At 41.7% G+C, this 20,364-nt stretch overlaps 2 protein-coding genes and 1 non-coding gene across 5 annotated transcripts; all 3 read right to left on the bottom strand.

Moving 5' to 3' along the window:
- Positions 1 to 3,400: 3,400 nt before the first annotated feature.
- On the bottom strand, positions 3,401 to 19,681 carry LOC5518826 (NADPH oxidase 4). Of its 3 annotated transcripts, none has more exons than XM_048721831.1 (21): positions 19,250 to 19,681; positions 18,148 to 18,243; positions 17,966 to 18,079; positions 17,164 to 17,245; positions 16,769 to 16,866; positions 16,440 to 16,467; positions 15,330 to 15,385; positions 15,054 to 15,079; positions 14,332 to 14,412; positions 13,951 to 14,092; positions 13,216 to 13,308; positions 12,998 to 13,069; positions 6,863 to 6,925; positions 6,429 to 6,489; positions 6,042 to 6,150; positions 5,940 to 5,976; positions 5,691 to 5,773; positions 5,379 to 5,499; positions 4,465 to 4,536; positions 3,952 to 4,055; positions 3,401 to 3,724 (listed from the first exon to the last, which is right to left on the bottom strand). In XM_048721831.1, exons 1-21 carry the CDS (start codon positions 19,433 to 19,435, stop codon positions 3,604 to 3,606), a joined length of 1,845 nt encoding a protein of 614 aa, XP_048577788.1. In that variant the 5' UTR covers positions 19,436 to 19,681; the 3' UTR covers positions 3,401 to 3,603. The 3 variants fall into 3 exon arrangements, with proteins under 3 accessions (XP_048577788.1, XP_048577789.1, XP_048577790.1); XM_048721832.1 differs by having other exon boundaries at positions 15,339 to 15,385; positions 19,250 to 19,679; XM_048721833.1 differs by having other exon boundaries at positions 17,966 to 18,074; positions 19,250 to 19,672.
- On the bottom strand, positions 7,173 to 12,756 carry LOC116602242. The gene is made up of 5 exons (XM_048721834.1): positions 11,510 to 12,756; positions 10,971 to 11,181; positions 10,185 to 10,401; positions 9,263 to 9,543; positions 7,173 to 9,190 (listed from the first exon to the last, which is right to left on the bottom strand). The coding sequence occupies exons 1-4, from the start codon at positions 11,676 to 11,678 to the stop codon at positions 9,409 to 9,411; spliced, it is 732 nt and encodes a 243-aa protein (XP_048577791.1). The 5' UTR covers positions 11,679 to 12,756; the 3' UTR covers positions 7,173 to 9,190; positions 9,263 to 9,408.
- Trnam-cau lies at positions 17,810 to 17,895 on the bottom strand. The gene is given in 2 exon segments: positions 17,810 to 17,845; positions 17,859 to 17,895. It is a non-coding gene; the product is annotated as a tRNA-Met (tRNA).
- Positions 19,682 to 20,364: the final 683 nt, after the last annotated feature.

The following is a 20,364-nucleotide window of genomic DNA, read 5'->3' as shown; positions in this document are numbered from 1 at the left end:
GTATAAGCGCGCCTTTGTCGTTACCCATGCTGTGTCTGTGGCATCCGGCATCGCCGCAGGGGCGCTTTCCAGCGCCGGGGTGGGGGTCTCTCTGAGTGGGATAGGGGTTCTGATCGGCGGTCCGCTGGCAGGGGTCGCTGGGCTGGTCGGTGTCGTGGGCGCAGGCGCAGGGATAGTCTCTAGGGGTCTTACGACCAAGGTGGCTAAACACGAAGACACGATGGTTTTAGCGGAGAGTAAGAAAAACTCGATCAGCGAGCTGGTCTCTAAGGCTCTGCAGGAAGGGCATATCTCAGACGAAGAGTTTCGGCTAATACTTCAGGAACAAGAGAGATACTACGCGCTCAAGGCCGCTATCAGAGCTCGACACGGCCTCGCACCGCGTGAGAAAAAAAGCAAGAATGGGCCCTCCCTGGAGACGCGCGAAAAGATGAAAAAGAGACTGCGAGAAATTCGCGAGGAGTTCGGGAGCGAGGTGTTCGAGTAGAACTCAGGTTTAAACGTCACGCCAGCGGCTTTGAATTTACGGCCGAAAAACTGTTATTCCGCGCTCCGTAGGTCTTGCGTAGATTTATCCATCTATCCCGACCTTATGTAAGCGGAACGGCCCCGGCCTACATTAGCAATTGCCCCAAAAAGTCGTGTACGTGAAACGTGCCCGGCCTACATGAACAACTGCCCCAAAAAGTCGTGTACGTGAAACGTGCCCGGCCTACATGAACAATTGCCCCAAAAAGTCGTGTACGTGAAACGTGCCCGGCCTACATGAACAATTGCCCCAAAAAGTCGTGTACGTGAAACGTTCCCGGCCTACATGAACAATTGCCCCAAAAAGTCGTGTACGTGGAACGTTCCCGGCCTACATGAACAATTGCCCCAAAAAGTCGTGTACGTGAAACGTGCCCGGCCTACATGAACAATTGCCCCAAAAAGTCGTGTACGTGAAACGTGCCCGGCCTACATGAACAATTGCCCCAAAAAGTCGTGTACGTGAAACGCGCCCGGCCTACATGAACAATTGCCCCAAAAAGTCGTGTACGTGAAACGCGCCCGGCCTACATGAACAATTGCCCTAACTATTTATGTACGTGAAACATTGTCTGCTTGAGGTGAGTAGCGTAAGCAATTTCAGCATAGGGCTGGGGGGCTCCCAAACCTAAGATGGGGTTGGGGGGGTCGGAGGGGTCCGCCGCGGCCCCCAAGGGGGTTTCACTCAAACTACCCAGTCCCCCCCGTCAAGGAGTCCAATCTTCACAAAAACTACTTCAATCTACTCTCAATACTACTTTAACCTACTACGAACACGCTTCAAAACCATTGCCTGGGCTACCTGTGCAATAGGCTGTTGTACATCTGGGCTACCTGTGGCTTCCTTATGGTGTTATGCCACACATATTTGACATACTTATATGTCAAAAGCATGCTAGACAAAAAGTTTATGTGGAATATCTATATGCTACATATAATATTTCTGTGTGGGTTGAGCGTTAAAACAAGAGCAAATGCTGATAAATGAGAACGCGCCTCGAAGAACTATGATTGAATGACCCTGAAGCTGGTAGCGTGAGCGGTCTGGTATAAAATTAACTATCATAACAACTTCATCAAAACATACTTACACATAAATCTCAGAAGGTTGTTTGGTTAACTTTTGTATGGTGCAGCTGATTTGATTCCAAATTAAAATTGAATATACCGATAAAATTCCATATGTTTGAGCTAACGCAACTAAGGAGAACGAGCGAGTCGGACTGGTTCTCCAACTGGCAAAACCCCGTAAGTTATTGAAGCATGACAACTAAACTATGACTTAATGTCAATGATAAATGAATGAAAGGAATGAAACGAGAACTGCATTTGACTTGAGATGCCTTTTTGTTGTCGCCGCCGTAGTTATTGTAAACGCCTGAATGCCTTGCTTTAGCTGCAGCCGGCTCTCCCCAGGGGGTAGGGGTGGGGGGTCTTTTGGGGTATAAAATTCTGCAACTGCTATCTCTTAGGGGGTGTTTTAGGATTTTTCCGATTCGGCTATCTTTTAGGAGTTTTTCATGCCCGGGGAGGAGGATTTTTCCGATTCTGCCTTTAAAATCGATAGAAAAGAGGTGTGCTTTAAGGCAGTATCTCAAGACCGCAATAAAATTTAGGATAACTGAAACTATATTTGTTTTTTTTAATGCTAAGAGATGTTGTTGTTGCCCTTAGTGCTATCCCTTAGAATTAAAGTTGGTCGAGCACCCCGTCTGTTTATCTCGAAGTCATTCCTCCGGGGCTCTCATTCGGGCTTATTCAGAAATGTTTTGTTTTCGACTATTGGCCTTCGCGCGCGCCACTGAACTACCAATATTCGAAAACAAAACATTTTTTTACGCCATTGCAGCATCTCCACGGGACTTTTATTATCGAATTAAGCTACAAAAATGTTTTTCTTATAGATTCATGATAAACCAGGTTGATCTAGAAAGCCTTTTTTATCGCATTATTCTCTTATGCTATATAGTTTTGTCTACAATTAGCTCTTCTATTACGAACCGGAAGTGGACATTCCGCTGTTGTGGGGGGAGGGTGGGGGGTTAGAGTCCTCTGGCAAATCTAGCCACCCTTGAAGATCGTTAGACCGCAGCCTGTCGTAGGTTTATCTCGTTTGACGGCACAAAACCCAGTTTATCAAAACTGCAAGATTGCATAGAGGCCACTGCTCATAGTTTCTTATTGAGAACACGCGCTTGACATGGCAGACACGTCAAATCCTTTAGGTTTGGCGAATTCATCACAAACAAGTAACTTTAGCTAGCTCTAATGAACGAGTAACCCACGCTACGTATTACGTCTGTTTCTATCAGTTCGATTATCCATGTCGCGACTCTGTTCTTCTTTGCGTTCTTGTTTGTTAACAACAGAGACGTGAAACTGATAAGTGAACTGATAAAAAGAGACCAGAAAAAAGCTCTGCTAGCAGGGTACACCTTTATTATTATCATATAATATCAATTAACCATTATTTATAATATTATTTAGAATCGGGCTTAGCTACGAGATGACTAATAATCAATCAATCAATCAATCATCATCATCATCATCATCATCATCATCATCATCATCATCATCATTTCTTGAAATCGAATGCAAATACCAACGAGATCATGAAGTATTCACAGGTTTTTGCATTGTTCTATTCCAAGTTCCAAGGGTTTCTCGCTGGGTACGCGCAGAAATTTGCCTCAAGTCGAGATTTACATTGTATTTATGCGTCCTTAGTCTGCAAGTCCAGCGGTCATAGTGGAACTAGAAATTGGGCTATTGCCACTGCACCTACACATTCAAGAAACTGGAAATTTTTTCAGCACGTTTCTCTGTAATGCATATTTTGTGGAATTTTGGGAGTTCTCGAAGCATGTGAAAATGAAATAAATAAATTTAATCTAAATTTTACAATGTGTAAAACTATACATTCACAATAAATTATACAACCTCATGATGTTGTTCATTTAAGTTGGGTTGGCAGAGTACGCTGCACCAGACAGACATGAGCAGAAGATATCTTGTATAGTTTTTTTAGATTTTAAAAGTACTTGCTCTCCAATGGGTGGAAAGAATCGCATTCATTCAAGCAGACACTTCTTTATTGAACACAAAACTAGCGCCATTTTTGTACATCCGCTGACAGCATCTCCTTAGCTTGGACGATGGACCGCGGGCTCCGCAGTAGAAAACACCAACACAAGTCCTGCAAAGATAAATAGTTAGTGTTATGGGATACCTGTGTTATGGTATTCCTGTGTTATCACGGCCGTTGTAAAAGGACATGGGTCCTCGGTACTCGGCAGAACACGAATAAACAGTTAGTAAGGAGGTCAAGTTTAAATTAAAAATTAAAGAGGAGTAAAATTAATGTAGGAGGTGAAATGGACTTCGGTTTGAGTAAGTGGGGAAAATGACAATGTTCTCACACACCTGGGGTTCTCTTGGCTAACTCTGCGGAAGATCTGGAACCAGTCTGGTCTGCCGTGTGTCAGCCTTGCATCAAACCAAGATGACTGAGTATGGTTAATACAAATCTATTGATAATAATAATAGTAATATTAATAATAAAAAATAATGATAATATATATTTAAAAAAATTTACATTAAGTTAAATTTAACAAAGAACAAATATATAATACAGATAATAGAATTTAAGGATGAGAATAAGTTAGAAATAAGAAGAAAGGGGGAAAAAGAAGAAGAAGGAAAAGAAGAAGAAGAAAAAAGAAGAAGAAGAAAAAAGAAGAAGAAGAAAAAAGAAGAAGAAGAAAAAAGAAGAAGAAGAAGCAACAGATAATACTTTTATTTATAAAAATTCATAATAAATGACAATAACAGTAAAAGGTTCATTGCAACTTTTGCATCAGAATTACATCTTGGAGTCAGCATTAATATTTTACAGTATGGATTTGTTGGGCACGTATAATATAGCCCTCGTGTTACCTTTTCTTTTTGTCCCTTGGTTGTAGTGTAAAACAAGCATGTAAGGAAGTCTGGCCGGTTGAGCTCCCATAACTGCATACAGAAAATACACTGTGGTGTACACCATCACAAACTGCACAAAACAACTGTGTGCCTTAAACTGATATACCCAGCTATACCCAGTTGACCAGGGTTTTTGGGCTTACGAATTACCATGGATATATACAAATGTACTCTGTTCTAAATACCGTAATGATTTGAATAAGGCGTTTATTTAATTTTTCCGGTCTTGGGGGGGGGGGGGGGGGGAGCTTTTTGGAGAGGGGGCGCTTATTAGGAGAGGGCGCTTATTTTATTTCGGTGGAAAATACCAGCTTTTGAAAACAAACATTTGCGCACATAGGTATAAAGAAGTTAGAGTTCTAATAAGTAGACTCGTGGTTGTAATGTCAAGGGTGTCAATGCGAGCTAATTAAAATTAAGATTAACACATTTAAGTGGTGGTTTTGTTGAGATCTTTTTATTGGGAGGGGAGGGGAGGGGGCGCTTATTGGAGGAGGGGGGCACTTATTCCAAAATTCGAGTTCGAGGGAGGGGGGCGCTTATTTCAAGAGAGTGCATATTCGAATCATTACGGCGTTGTTTTACCGAGAATAATCGCTATTTCTAGTACCATATATAGAGTATCGTTTTATCGAGTTTCCACTCTACCATGATTTTGGAATATCATGGATGCACGTTAGGGCATAAAGTTTAGTAGTTATTCGTGGGCAGGAGAACAACCGAAAAAGCGGGAGGAGGGAAGGGGGTTAAGCTATCCCAGACATGAAGTAGTAAAAATTGCTAAAAGAGGCCCTACTGGCCTCTCACTTTCCGAAGGCCTCGGTTACCATGGTTACGCTACGAGTTATAGTGTGACAATTTCTTTTTTCTACCTGTCGACTTGTTTCATGTATTAGATCAGCAAACCATTGAAGTGCGCCGACTTCACGACAAATCCACACGAAGTATAGACGGTGAGGTCTCGGTGGACGCTGGGCGTGAATAATCTGCGATCTACAAGCAAAAACCAGGGACTGCAAAAAACACACGAAATAGTAACAGAACAAGGTATCTACGATCTTAGCAGGACAGACCCTTCCAGGTCTTAGTTCATTATTGTACCCAAGGATGCTACGGGTGATATCTCAATGTTATACACGCTTTGTAAGTTTATCACTGCGCTAAAAAGGACTTTTTTTAAGTACCGGATTCTCGTGATAAGAGCGGCGAATGGCGTGACACCAATCCCAGTTGCAATGCACATACTGACTCTGTACTCTTCTACATCCTGAAATAAGCAAGTGGTGGTAAAGAGTGGAAGAGGAAAAATGAAGAATAGGCAAAAAAAAAAAACAGTTAGAAGGGGAATAAGCAGATCAGCCGCCATTTTGCCATCAAAATACTCAGCGTGCAAAAGCAGCCATTGATCTTGACTGATTGACGAGATTCCTTACCATGCATGGGCTTCCATATGGGCCATCAACGGATAACCTAGGCAACCAAACAAAGCATGAGAAAAATCACACGACGCGTGTGCAAGAAGGTACACCGCTGACCTGACAGAGGGCGCTGCGACCAGTGAACCGCTGTCATCTAATGTAGCAAGCAGTGTTTTTTGGTCAGACAGGGACTCTCGGATAGATGTCACTTGATCAGTAATACGACCTGTAAACGAACCACGAACCAACACACGTAAGATTGTCCTTAACCTGTCATGCATTTTTTTAAGTTAATTACTAACTAAAAAAAGTGCTGTTACTGAAATGTGTATTTGCCAAAATATGTTGCTGTTACTTAAATATTATTTAACTAAAGAAATTAAGATTTGCTGTCACTAAAGTATGTTTTTAAGGGTAATTAAAAAATATGGCCACTAATACATTGTTATTCTATCAAAGATGTTGTTGGATAGATGAAGATGTAGTCAAATATATTTTATTTACTTGTCCAGTCGCCTGTTCTCTTGATGTGAATAGAGAAGCTGTCGTCTTTGGATGAGGGACACTAGAAGAAAAATCACAAGCCACGTTAGTCCTAGTCCCCTACGCGGTCTGACCTAGTCTCTACGCGGTCTGAACTGTCCTCTGACCTAGTCCCCTACGCAGTCTGACCTGTCCTCTGACCTAGTCTTTACTCGGTCTGACCCGTCCTCTGACCTAGTCTCTACGCGGTCTGACCTGTCCTGACATGAATAGAGTCCATTTCAGTGCTGGCCAGTGGCTCTCAATTTGAGCCTCTCTTTGGTGTAAAACCATAGGCCTCCCAAGCATTCTAATTTCGAAAAGTCTATGGAAAATAACCGCATAGGCAATATAGAGTTTACTTTTTCTCCTGATTTCAGGGCGAATGTGGTATCGTCCAACCTGATATGCTTTACCTTAGTTAGTGTAAACGGGTGCCATTCAAACCTTGCAACGCTATGGCAACGAACGTACACAAACTGTGAAGAAATCATAAAACATATGGTGAATTGTTAATTCTCACTAGGAGAAAAGCGCGAGCACAAATGCAGGCGCGTCGCAAATACGAATCGGCCAAACAAAATAAGACCAAGCGGTTGCGTTCTCTTGCATTATAGCTCTTACTTGCGTTGCGCTCGCTTCCTGGCGAGAACAACTTTTAAAGGGGTTTGGCAGAACAGAATACTTTATGCATAGCGACCTCGCTATCACGAATTATGACAAACATTTATCCCTTATTGGCCTTATACCAGCCACTTTATTATGGGCAATGACAGATTTAAATGTTTTACTGGTACTATACAGCAAACCTCTTTATAGCGTACAATGATAACTAGCACAGCGACACGACTACCTAATCAGGGTGTTTTTCAAGAAATTTTTTTTTCACCTCACGCTGGTACGTCTATTTTTTCTGGGAAACAAAAGAGATGCGTAGATGCACGTACTTTAGAGAAATGCTGTTTATGGCATCTTTTTCACGTAACAATTTTTTTGGCAGCTGAAAAGGATAGGGGGGAGTGGGATTTAATCCTCAACACCCTCCTCCTAGATCCGCTTACACAAAAACCGCTCAAAAAGGTCTAATTGACAATTGGAATCCATGTGCTGTAGATATGCGAGAAGTCTTAAGCCCCATCTACACTAACAACTTTTAGTTGACAACTTTTAGTTAACAACTATATTTGTTGGCATATACACTAGCAATTTTTAATGAGTGACAATTTTAAATTGCCGAGAAAAAGCAAACCTGCCAGCTTTTGAGCAACTATAGTTGCCACCTACAAATTACCGACATTGCTTCATCTACACTAGCAAATAAAAATTGTCACATAAAAATTGTCAGCTAAAAATGTTAGTGTAGATGGGGCTTTAGGTACAACTACACAAAAAGCGCGCGCAGGTTTTCGGCGCGTGCGTTCGTGTCGCAATAAACAGAAGCATCCACACTCACAATGTTGTTCCCAACGAACAACAACAACGGCAACAAAGGTAAAACAACATAACAGGTGAGGCCCTTGCCATATGTACGTTTTTCTATAACATTTTGGCTCCATTCCCTCTGCTGGGTTGTTTTTCCTTTTCTCAAATTTTTAATGAGTTGTCCTGATAAATCTGTCGGTAAAGCTTGATAAATATGTGGTAAAGCTTGGACAGTTAGTTTAACTTCTTGCTGGCTTTCGCGCGGAAGAACTCAACCAATACATTAACAATCCTTTTCTCCTTCAAGCGAGTTATTTTATGTTATACTATGTGGTCTCAGACTGCGGAAATACCCGAACATTCAAATCAATTTGCCAATGTATCCATTGATGTAGCCTCGCAAGTCCGTGTCAGTAAATACCTTTAATGTATATGTGTATTTTTTTAAATATATGTTTTAATAACTTGGGTCCATAGTATAGTGTTATATTATTACCCATTTTTGGTTTTCTATAGCGAAGTACTTAATCTTGAGGCAAAGCTAATAAAATAAAACTAATTTGCTAGATAGTTCATGCATAACCCATAGATAGTAGTTAGTGAGTAATTGAGTGACTGATTGGAGTCACGTAAGAACTGAAGTGGTCATGTCATACTCACACACTCGTTTAGATAAATGCACTGCATGCAGCTAAAAGCGTGCGTGTTACAGGACCCTACGTTACAGAACTGTCTTTACAACATTAAAGGCTCCTTTTTCGATTTCGGGCTTCCTGTGTTCAAGAAATAGTGGGGCCTGGAGTAAAGGAAAAAGGGATTTTCATTTTTCCGGCTTCCGGTTGCGGTTCAACTCGCCACAGGAACCCCAATTCATAAAAATACTGAAAAAAAAAATCTCAGGATGCCTACGGAGGAGGCTAGTACAAGTTCTAGTGAGAATATTTTAATACGCAATGATGATTATCAAGCTACCGTTATATCGATAAAACAACAACAACAAAATAAAAAAATAGAAAAAATAAAAAAAAGACCTCGGCCGAACAAGTGGTGGCTTTGGTGTTGACTGGTGACTTTATCACGTGACTGGTGGCTTTGTCACGTGACTGGTGACTTTAACACGTGACTGGCGGCTTTATCACGTGACTGGTGGCTTTGTCACGTGACTGGTGGCTCTATCATGTGACTATCTACATCGCATATTGATGATATTATGGAATGGCGATGTAGATACAGTTCGGAATGACGTCATCGGCATGTAGAGAACACAGCCCTCGCCTAGCGCTCGACAGAGAAGCGAGCAACACTGCACCGAGCAACAAGTGCTGTTGAAAGAAAAAGACAGTTTCAATCAGCGCCTTGCCTTGTAGAATCATCAAGTTGAGAGTACGACTTACTGGATTGGGTGGTCGAGCTCGCTGGTTACTCACGCAACTCCACTGGAGTGAACCAATTAGATGCTTTACTTTCGGAAGAGTTGCACGTGCACGCGCAATCTGAATGAACAGGTCCCGCTTTCTAGGTTCTTATGGGCGCGACACGATCACGTCAGTACCAGTCCGCCAAAGAGCACCTGGATCTCCGTAATGGAATCAAACATCAGCTGAAGCCTGATTGCCAAGGAGGGGATGGTTAGTTGCCATGGGGGAGGGGGTGGGGAGAGTCCATGCTCTCGCACCTGCAATTAAATAAAAAATACAAATTAACATGACGGCCTCGGATCATAAAAGCTGCCGCCGCCACTGAAGATCTCCGTTTTGTTGGACTTTGTTGCCCTGTCTACCACCCGATGAGACGACGTCATTCGTCTGCTGATAGAATAGGCGGGGTGCCCCGGAATATCAGGAGGACGCATTCGTTTTACGCATGCGTCCTCGTGATACTTCCGGTCATTCCCAAATGCCACCTCGCATTTACCTGATCACAAACATGCTGTGCAGCGGTTACCAGTAGCAGCCCAAGCACACAGAGTGCTCGACAACCCAGCACAGCAACAAAAAGAGGCGGTAGAAAACACAAGTTGCCGTCCGTCATCCAGAAACGTATTTGCTAGCTTTGATTGATGAAACGAGTTTTTTGGGAGGCCACTTACAATTGTGGTAATGGGCGGACGAAAGCAGTGCAAATCTTTCCAAAAATACGTAATAGCTTCGAAATAAGACCTTAAATGTCACGTGGGGGAAACATCCGCAGAACGTTTTGTCCGCGTTTTGCAGAGATAGATGTACATTCTTTACTTTAATGATCGTTACAAAGTAGTGACGAGTTCTTTTTTGCAGAGATTTTTAAATCTCTCTAAGTATATTAAAATATACTTACCCGTGAATCACAAGTGCCTCTCTGCTGTCTGACGCCGAACAAATAACTTGCAATGTCTTCCAGTCGGCAGTAGAACCACAAAGGAAGGGCTTGAAAAGAGCGGCCAACTGTCCGGGTGAATCGGACAAACCCCTCACATGGGCCAAACCAAATGGCCGTTACGATTGGTGGCAACGTCGTGTGACGTTCAACCGTGCCACAACAATTGATTATGGCTCTGAAAGCATAACAAAGAGGCATTTAACCGCTCTAAAAAGGGGATAGGTAAGTCCACAATTATATTGACTTTTAATTCAAGCTCACAAAATCCTTTCCGCGCAGGTTAGGGTAGGAGAGGGCATATAGTGTGTGATGTATAATTATTTAAGTGGAGAAGGGACTAAACAAGGTTTCTTGTTTCAAGCACTTGAAAGCTTGCATGATTATCCAACTTGCGTCTTTGCGTAACAAGAGACTTGAAGTCCAATGCCGAAAGCTACATAATACTCAAAACTACAAATAAATAAATAAATAAATAAATAAATAAATAAATAAATAAATAAATAAATAAATAAATAAATAGATAGATAGATAGATAGATAGATAGATAGATAGATAGATAGATAGATAGATAGATAGATAGATAGATAGATAGATAGATAGATAGATAGATAGATAGATAGATAGATAGATAGATAGATAGAAAAATAGATAGATAGATAGATAGATAGATAGATAGATAGATAGATAGATAGATAGATAGATAGATAGATAGATAGATAGATAAATTAATAACCTATGACTTACCTCTTAGTGGCTTGCACAGTGCTGCAAATTGGTAAAAGGGCGCATGCGCACATGACCCATACATAAACCATTGGCACCCACATGGGCAAGAGCAGGAGCCTCGAAAGCCAGCTCCGCGGGATGAGTCTGCATGGGCCCCCTAGCAAGGAGTTCAGGCGGTACGTTATCGAAAGGGGGTAGACCACACGGCGGCGAGGCTCGCGAAGGGTACCTGGTAGACAAAAAAAATGTGACGGAGAAGAATGGCACAGATTGACAGATATTAAAAGACCGGGGTATCGCACCAGTTTACATCCGAAGAACGGATGGAAAACTACAGAGACAAAAGAATCTGTGCTATTTAACAGGGCATCCGCTCTAAATTTCCAGTGACATCCTAAAAAAAACCCAATTGACACACTGCTTTTACAATTTGGAAATATTTGTTTGCATTTTCCGTTAAAAATCATCGGAGATTGTCAAGTAATCAACCGGAAGTAAACTGGTGACATTGCTTTAATAAAGAAAATATTTAATAGAAAAGAAGTTATGAAACCTACCTTCACTGTCCGCGTCGTTGTGAATGTCTGCATATGATGTATCACGTGACAAGGAGAGGACCGACACGTCGGAACTGACAAATGAGCAATCGCTGCAACACGAGCTTGTTATCACACTCGAACTCTCTTCCGAAATCCGCCCGAATGGGCTCGGTCGTTCACCTCTCATCCAACGACTTCTCGAAAATGCTCCGATTGTTCCATAACCAATCAGATGTTTAAGAACGTTAGGAGCGCATCCGAAATTTCTTAAACAGCCGCGAGGCAATCGGTGATAAAGGTCCTGGTAGTCCAATAACAAAACTGGCTACGGCTAGAAATTGAGTATAAACATACGAAATAATGGACCGTAAAAAGGTCAAGCTCGTAGGAAGAACTCCTTAGAGTATGTGATATTGGACAAGATAAAAACAGCAATAAGACCCAAGAATAACGCATCCAGCGGGAAGTAGAAACGGCGAAGAACAGGTAAGCGCGACTGCAAACCAGACGATCAGCGTACAAAGCAGTACCACGCATGCGCAGGCGGCGGCCACGAGACCAAGACTGAGGCCAAAACCAGCCAATAGGAGAAGAGGAAGCGTGCATAGAAAAAGCACATGCGCCTGGATCGGGTGACGTCGGCGATACGCCTGAAGAGGGACGACTTTTGCTTGCAGGCTACTTCGCTTGTAAGCCTTGGCGAAGAGATTATTCGCGAATTGCAAAACGCTGAAAACCAACAGGTCCAACAGTCCCCGTGGAGGGGAGGGTGAAAGCTCTGGTCGAGTCATGATGTAGTTTTCACGGCAAGTTTTTCGCACATTTTGAATGAGGTTCTTTTGACTTTTAAGTCGAAGCAGAACGATTCGAGGGTCAATTACGATCTAATTAGGATTTTAGAAACAATCGGTAACGAAGTCGATTAAAGCAATTAGCACTTCTAAGTAAAGAGAAAAAAAATAAAAGAAGCTTTGCTACTCTTTTAATGAAAAGTCACGCGCGCAGTGTTTGACCATTAGAATTTACAAAGAAAATTTACGAAGAAGTTTCTTTATAATAATTTGTTTTAAGCGAAAAAACAAAAGAAAAAGCCCGCGCGCGATTCCTTAAAAAAGTGCGTTTCAGAATTTATTGCGCAGCTTAGACGGTTCAAAATGACGTGTGCAGAATAATATGACCACACTGAACCATAATATTAACAATGTGTAGTTCCAGAAAATCTCCAACCCCCCCCCCCCCCTTATTGAGGGGGTCGGAGGTATGATCTCCCACCTCTCTGGAATTTCCAACCCCCTGGAAAAAAATAAATACAGTAACTGTTAAGGAAAAAGGGCATTTTACCCCCCCTCCCCTCTGTAAATTCCTGGGCATTTAAACCCCCCACCCCCCGAAATTTCCAATCCCCTCAATGGATATTTTCTGGAACTACACAATGCAAGGCGCAAACAAGGGTGTCCATCGCAAAGCAGCTTTGATGTGATGCAAGGTTGTGCATGAAGGGCATACCTGGCCTGGCTCAGCATAAAACCCAGACTTCTTCATGTGTAGCTCGATAACGCCACATGGATGATTGACAACCTGGTAAACCATAACACGTGAGTGTCAAGAAATCAGGCTTGTCACAATTTAAACAAAAACCTTTGGTTTAGAAGTTGCCCCACTAAAAAAGTGTAATTCAATTGTTAATGTAATATTGTAATTGAAAAAAATATGATATTGTACACCTTGATGACGGTAACTTCTTGGTAACCCCTGACAACACGAATCAATCTGTCAATCAAGTAGATTGAAAGCGGCAGAATTAGCAGCTTCCAAGACTATGAGAAAAAGGGAAAAATGTTGAATTAATTAACATTATACACTGATTATTTTAAGGAAATAAACTTGACCATCTAGTCATTTTTTTTTAGATCCCAAGATTTGATTCATGAAATTTAATATGGTTTTACAGGACTGCAGGATTCAAATTAACTTTTTTAAATCTGCTAGATTTTACTGGCTTTTTGAGTTTTGGTGGCAAAGAAAAGCCTGCATCCCCAAATTAAGGGGAATAACAGAAAAAAAGTGCCGGCAAACACCAAAAAACAGCTGGCTATTGCCAGTAGCCGGTCGCTATTTTGAACCCTGGACTGTAGTGGTAATTAAGTCAGAAAATATAACTTCATCTTGTTTTGGTAAGCCAAACATTATAATAATATTTATTATTAAATTATAACAAAATAATTGTCACAGTTTTTCCTGATTTGAAATATTTTCGTACATCATGTGTGACTTGCGACTTGTGGTATACCTGTGTGGTAAGACTTTTGGTGTGATAAGACTTGTTGTATACCTGTGTGATAAGACCTGTGCTATATAAACCTATGTCATATGACTTGTGGTATACCTGTGTGGTAACACGTGCAGTATACTGTGTGGTAAGGCTTTTGGTAAACCTGTGTGTTAGACTTGTGGTATACCTGTGGTTGATCAGGAGCAAACTCTGCCTCTCTGCAAAGTGGTAATGATGTCATATTAAATGGGGTGTCCATGCTGTCATTCAAAGGTACTTTGCATCCTGGTGTGTGGGCGGCCAGGTTTGTCTGATGTTTTATGACACCTCTAAGAAAATAACATGGTTAAGTATCCAGCTAAGCATTTGTGGGGAAACACGAGAGAGAGCTTCCAAAGATTTTGGGGTGGATTGAGTATTTCTTGAAGCAACCTTAATAGGGGGGGGGAAAGTATACATACATTTCTTCTAAAAGTTCAATTTTTTTAGGGGAATACAGGCCCCCCTGGATCCCTAGGGAATCCACCTCTGGAATGGATTAGCTGGGAGAGTGTAATTTGCTTCTTACCCTAGGCCATGGACAGCCAACATGAGATAGAAGGCAATAAACGCATGATGAGTAAACCAGAATACCTCATATGATCTATTCCTGAAAAATAATGAATTATAGATAAGGCAGGAAGGGGTTTGGGTTTGCCACCTTAGTTTGCAAGCGTAACAAATCTTTCACAGTCTGCCACATCTGTCTTATTATTTCTTATCAATATTAGACAAATTACGAGAAAAGAATCTAAGATACATAACCAATCAAAAATAATGTTTATACTTCATTTACCAAATTAAATCGAAAATTATTACAAAAAGCCTATCCAAAATGAGCTATTAGAAAAAGGATGATTTCTGACACTTGGTATTTTGCTTAGGCATCTGGCATCAGAGACTCTTTATAAATAACACTCCTCACTTTACCTGAAGCCATATGAAAATAACCAATCAAGTCTTAATTAGGACTGGTTAGGTAAACAGCCAAAGGACGGTTGTACCCTACACATCTTAGATATTCAAAGGCCAAAGGTTCATTAAGGCTGCAGGCCTACCTCCCTTTAGTCTCCTTCGCAGCCCCCAGCGGTCGGAGTCACAAAGCGCTCCTGTGTGACACTCTGACCACTGGGGGCTGTGAAGGAGACTACCCTCTCTTTCATGTCCTGCCCACTGTTATTCCCAGTAGGGTATGTGGCCCTTTATTTGGTCAGCTAAAGTCATGTTAGATCGTAAGCTAATGTCCATTACCTAACAATTGGCGTGGAAGCTGCAATCTGAAATAATAATTACAGTGCTTTCATTTTCCTCTTGCGTGTGAAGGGGGAGAGAGGGGAGATTGGGGGCCGAGGAAGAGAGGGGGGAAGGATGGCATTACTTTCTTTCCTGTCAAAATTTTCATGGCTGCAACTAGAAATTTTTGTCAAGCATTAAGACATATCTCTAATAAATAAGCCCATCATCCAAAAAGATAAAAATATTCCCTTCCCTGGCACATTTCTATGAAATTACCATAATTACCATTACCATAATTACCATGATAAGCAACACCAGCATCATGCCCATACCAGTGAAACCAGCAACTGGAAAAGAAAACAGTAACCATCTACATGCCATTCACACTCAATGAGAAAGGGTCAGCATTGATTCCCCCCTAATCACCCCTAGGGTCAGTACTAATTTGCCCCCTTTCACCCCTAGGGTCAGTACTGATTTGCCCCCTTTCGCCCCTAGGGATAGTACTGATTTGCCCCCTTTCACCCCTAGGGTCAGTACTGAATTGCCCCCTTTCACCCCTAGGGTCAGTACTGATTTGCCCCCCTTTCACCCCTAGGGTCAGTACTGATTTGCCCCCTTTCACCCCTAGGGTCAGTACTGATTTGCCCCCTTTCACCCCTAGGGTCAGTACTGATTTGCCCCCTTTCACCCCTAGGGTCAGTACTGATTTGCCCCCTTTCACCCCTAGGGTCAGTACTGATTTGCCCCCTTTCACCCCTAGGGTCAGTACTGATTTGCCCCCTTTCACCCCTAGGGTCAGTACTGATTTGCCCCCTTTCACCCCTAGGGTCAGTACTGATTTGCCCCCTTTCACCCCTAGGGTCAATACTGATTTGCCCCCTTTCAACCCTAGGGTCAGTACTGAATTGCTCCCTTTTACACCTAGGGTCAGTACTGATTTGCCCCCATTCACCCCTAGGGTCAATACTGATTTGCCCCCTTTCACCCCTAGGGTCAGTACTGATTTGCCCCTTTTCACCCCTAGGGTCAGTACTGATTTGCTCCCTTTCACCCCTAGGGTCAGTACTGATTTGCCCCCTTTCACCCCTAGTTTCAGTACTGATTTGCCCCCTTTTACCCTTAGGGTCAGTACTGAATTGCCCCCTTTCACCCCTAGGGTCAGTACTGATTTCCCCCCTTTCACCCCTGGGGTCAGTACTGAATTGCCCCCTTTCACCCATAGGGTCAGTACTGATTTGATCCCATTCACCCCTAGGGTCAATACTGATTTGCCCCCTTTCACCCCTAGGGTTAGTACTGATTTGCCCCCTTTCACCCCTAGGGTCAGTACTGATTTGCCCCCTTTTACCCTTAGGGGTCAGTACTGATAAAAAAGGTATTTCTTAAGAAAAATCTTACCTGAAAGCATTACAAATTCTAATGGGTCCTACATAGAGAAACAAAGTTTATTTCACAATATGCAGACTGAATTTTGTTACAAGTCCATGAGATATGAAATGGCTAGTCTGTAAACTCATGCTGATGAATCCCTAAAAGCCCAAAAGGGGATGTGTCAACCTCACTAAGAAGAATCAGCAAATCTTAGAATTGCATTCTATGACTGTGCACCCCCAGCAAATCTATAGTCTCCTTTGCAGCCGTCAATGGTCTCTACAAGTGCTTGCGTACAGGGATCACGACAGCTGGGAAGGAGACAACAGCAAATCCTGACCTCTATCTGCTCATACCTGGTCTCTATTCTTTGCAAAGTTAAGGGGGGGATGATCTGTGCTGTAGTTTTCTGAAAATCTTTTTCCATTGATCAGATGAGCAACAGTGTGGACAACTAAGATAAAAAAAATTACAACATTCAGGTTTTTGGTTCAATCAGTGGTATGAATTAGGTAATATACTCATATGAAAATATAAGACTTGCACTAAGAGATTTGTATGTAACCTTTTAGGTTCAAGCCAAAATAAACACAGACTGTCTCCGTCAGGTTAAAATCTTTGAAAAAAAAACCCTACCTGGGGGAGGCATATACCGGGGGAGGGGGGGGGGGGGGGGGCAGGGGCCTCTGAAGCAGTTCCTCTGTCAATGGGTTGAGAAAAGACCAAAACAGCTACAATCAATTACTCATACCTGCGGCTATAATGGTGGTGATTGCGCATGCTTTGTGGAACCAAATGTGTTTGTCCAGTAACCTACGCAGACGCCTTGAAGACTGAAATTTGTAGAAAGAAGTTTGCATGTTGAAAAGTATAAGAACAGATATAGTAGGAATTTCGTTATATTATCTTGATTCATTTTATGCCTGTTGACTTTAGTTGTTAGCGTAGCTCACAATTTAAATTCTAAAGAAGATATTATCAGTAACCAAGCAGGTTTTCTTACTCTTTGAAACCTTTATTTCTCGTTCCGAGCGGCGCCAAAGAGAGGAAGACTGGGTCCGGTATAAAAATTCCACAGGATAACCAAATTCCACTACTAGAATAAAGCTTATACTGTAAATCTAAGTGAGTCTAAAAGTTCTCGTAAAATTTGAAACGTAATAAAGACTCGTCCTTATTTAAAGATCATTATAGATGGTGTCGGTTGCTGGTAAAATCTTTGATTACGAGTATTAGGAAAATATATTTGAATTTGCGATGTTTAGTCGGACACAGGTGGACATATTATTACAAGTCCTTAGCTAATTTCCATTGAATATCACAAAAAAGTGGCATTCGTCTTTTTATGAACTTCAAATGTCATAAAAAGAAGAAGAAAGGGGGAAAAAAAAATGGAATGCCCCGTGTGAGGATCGAACTCACGACCTTCAGATTTCTAATTTAGATTATGAGACTGACGCGCTGCCTACTGCGCTAACGAGGCTTCCTTGAAAGTTCGAATTCAAAATATTGTATAAATTACTAAACAATCGGTTTCTAAAACAACTTCTTACCTTGCATAGAGTATTCCTGACAAATGCTAAAAGATTTCTGCACATCGGGAGTAGCATCAGAGAACAGCTGAACCAAAGTACAGCAGCAGCACCACGTGACCAACTGAGACTGTTCTGTCGAGAAAAGAACCATATTGATTGAAATTGTCCACCACAGGGACCCCGAGATTATCGATACTTACTCCAAGCATATTGTGTAGGTAGAAATACTCAGGACAGTTCGAATATTTGTTGTAAGTTTGCCAAAATATTACAATGAACGGACCGGTCCAGAGCACCTGGAAAAAAAAATATATGTAATAAACAATAGAAAGTTTTTTTAAAAAAAAGCGAAAAAAAGTGAAGCAAATTCAACAACATGGTTTATGGGTAGAACTAGACGTTTTTATGAAAATTTATAACATCGTAGTAATCTTGGCAACCAACAATCAAATGTCCCAAGAATCTCATTTCTTCTCGGTCCCTACAATCTGGGACACCGGGTCAATTGCCCTACAAACAGACAAGCAATTATGAATACTATTGGCGATGAAAATCTACAAGTTTTAAATGACTTTGTTCATAGGTTTCATTTGGTTTGTATTAAAAAGTACTAGAATTTTGGAGAAAGATTTTGAAGCTGAAAATCCAGCACAATTACCATTCTAAACTTTTAGATTGCGTGACGGCCAAGTAACTGTTGCAGTGCGTCTTGCAGTGCACGTGTTTTATGTTTTGAGACATTATTTTAATCTGTTACCACAGAATGGCCTTTCCGACATAGAAATGGCTTCGTGAGAGTGAAATAGTTTCTGTTTGGAAAACAACATAAATCAATGAAAAGACGTCTAAACCTCGCTGGCCAATAAATAGAGAGACGTTCGAGGCTCTGGAACCAGGGTAATATCACCCAAATCAGAGGGCAACATTCGTATATTTATTTATCTCAGTCATAATGAAACGGGATGAATGTTTTCAGAGAATTGCCATTAAAACAACTGGTATTGAAACCTTTTATGATCTTTGTGTGTCATTCTTATGGAATAGCTCTAGACACTGCGCCCTCCATTTAATTTTTTCATTGAACTTTCTCCCACCAAACAAACCAGCAAAACAACAAGTCAAAGCTGCATAGGGCCGTATTGTTTTTTTTGCACGTACTTTTTCTGCCCAATCTACCCCATACACGTTGAAATTGTTGACTTTCTCAAAAACAATAACTGCTGTGTAGTATTGTTTATACACTGCTTCACCTCACGCCTCATGTGTAGTTTAATGTAATGTTGATAAGTTATTCAATCTTACCCAAGGAGCGAAATTCCTCGCGTGGAAACACCAATGCGAAACAAAGTCGTACCAGCTGAAACACCGTTTAATTTTCGCCATTCTCCGGAGTACGTCCGAAGATAACGGTGCTTTTAAGGAGAACAAACGAACTGATAAGATTATAAAGACGGTACTCTGCAAGCGATGCGCGCCGAATAAGTCCATGCAATTCAGTTTGAGTGTAGGTCAGACGGGGTCGATTTGTGGTTATGATGATGCGCCTTACAACTCCAGCAATGACTCAGCAGCTACATAAGCCCCTGGAAGGGCTCTCGATGAGCTTGTACCGTGGGTATTTTCTTGGTTGAGTGCCTTGTAGTCTTAGCCCAGGAATCCCGAATCTCCAGAAAGTCTGCTAGCAGGCTAAAAAACTATACTATTCTTTTTATATAAAGATCGTGCGCGATGTGTACCTATCTGTTGACACGACCTTCGTATTTCCGCCACGCCTTGTGTTTATTGTTAGATCGAATTTGCAGTGGAAAACGACCTCCACAATTGACTTTCTTTTTGCGCAAAAACATAATAAAGAGCAACAATGTATGTTGCTTTTATAGAGAGCAGATTCGTTTTGACAATACTGTTTTTTTGTTAAATTGTGAATCGGCGTCGTGAAACCGCAAGTATCCGGGAGCAGCATATGAATCTACAAAGGGTAATTCATCAGATATCTTCTCATTAAGTGAGACAAGCGAGCTTTTATGCGGGATTCCTTTAGAGGCTTGATCTATTTAGGACTTAGGCCCAGTTCATACGTCGCGCTTTTGCCGTGCCAAATCTAATATAATTCCAGTGTTGGTAGGGGAAAGGGGCGCTAACTTGAAGCTCGTTGGAAGCCGGGTGCTAAACCAGCATTAGAGGTGAATAAACACGAGGTGTTTTTTATGAATAGTTTTATTTCGTGTCCGATAATAAAAAAAACAGACAAGAAGTTACAGTAAGAGCTTTAGAAAGACACAAAACCGGGAGATGCCATCCACGAAGACATAAAATAAAAATAACGGAGGAGTCTCTCGCTGCACAACAAACTTTGGCTGAAACAGACGCGTCAAGCTGTGTTTAAAAAAACGAGATGTCGAGATGTGTAGGGATCA

This window comes from Nematostella vectensis, chromosome 14 (assembly GCF_932526225.1).
Source record: "Nematostella vectensis chromosome 14, jaNemVect1.1, whole genome shotgun sequence".
NCBI lineage: Eukaryota > Metazoa > Cnidaria > Anthozoa > Actiniaria > Edwardsiidae > Nematostella > Nematostella vectensis.
This window is presented reverse-complemented; position numbering and strand designations above follow the sequence as displayed.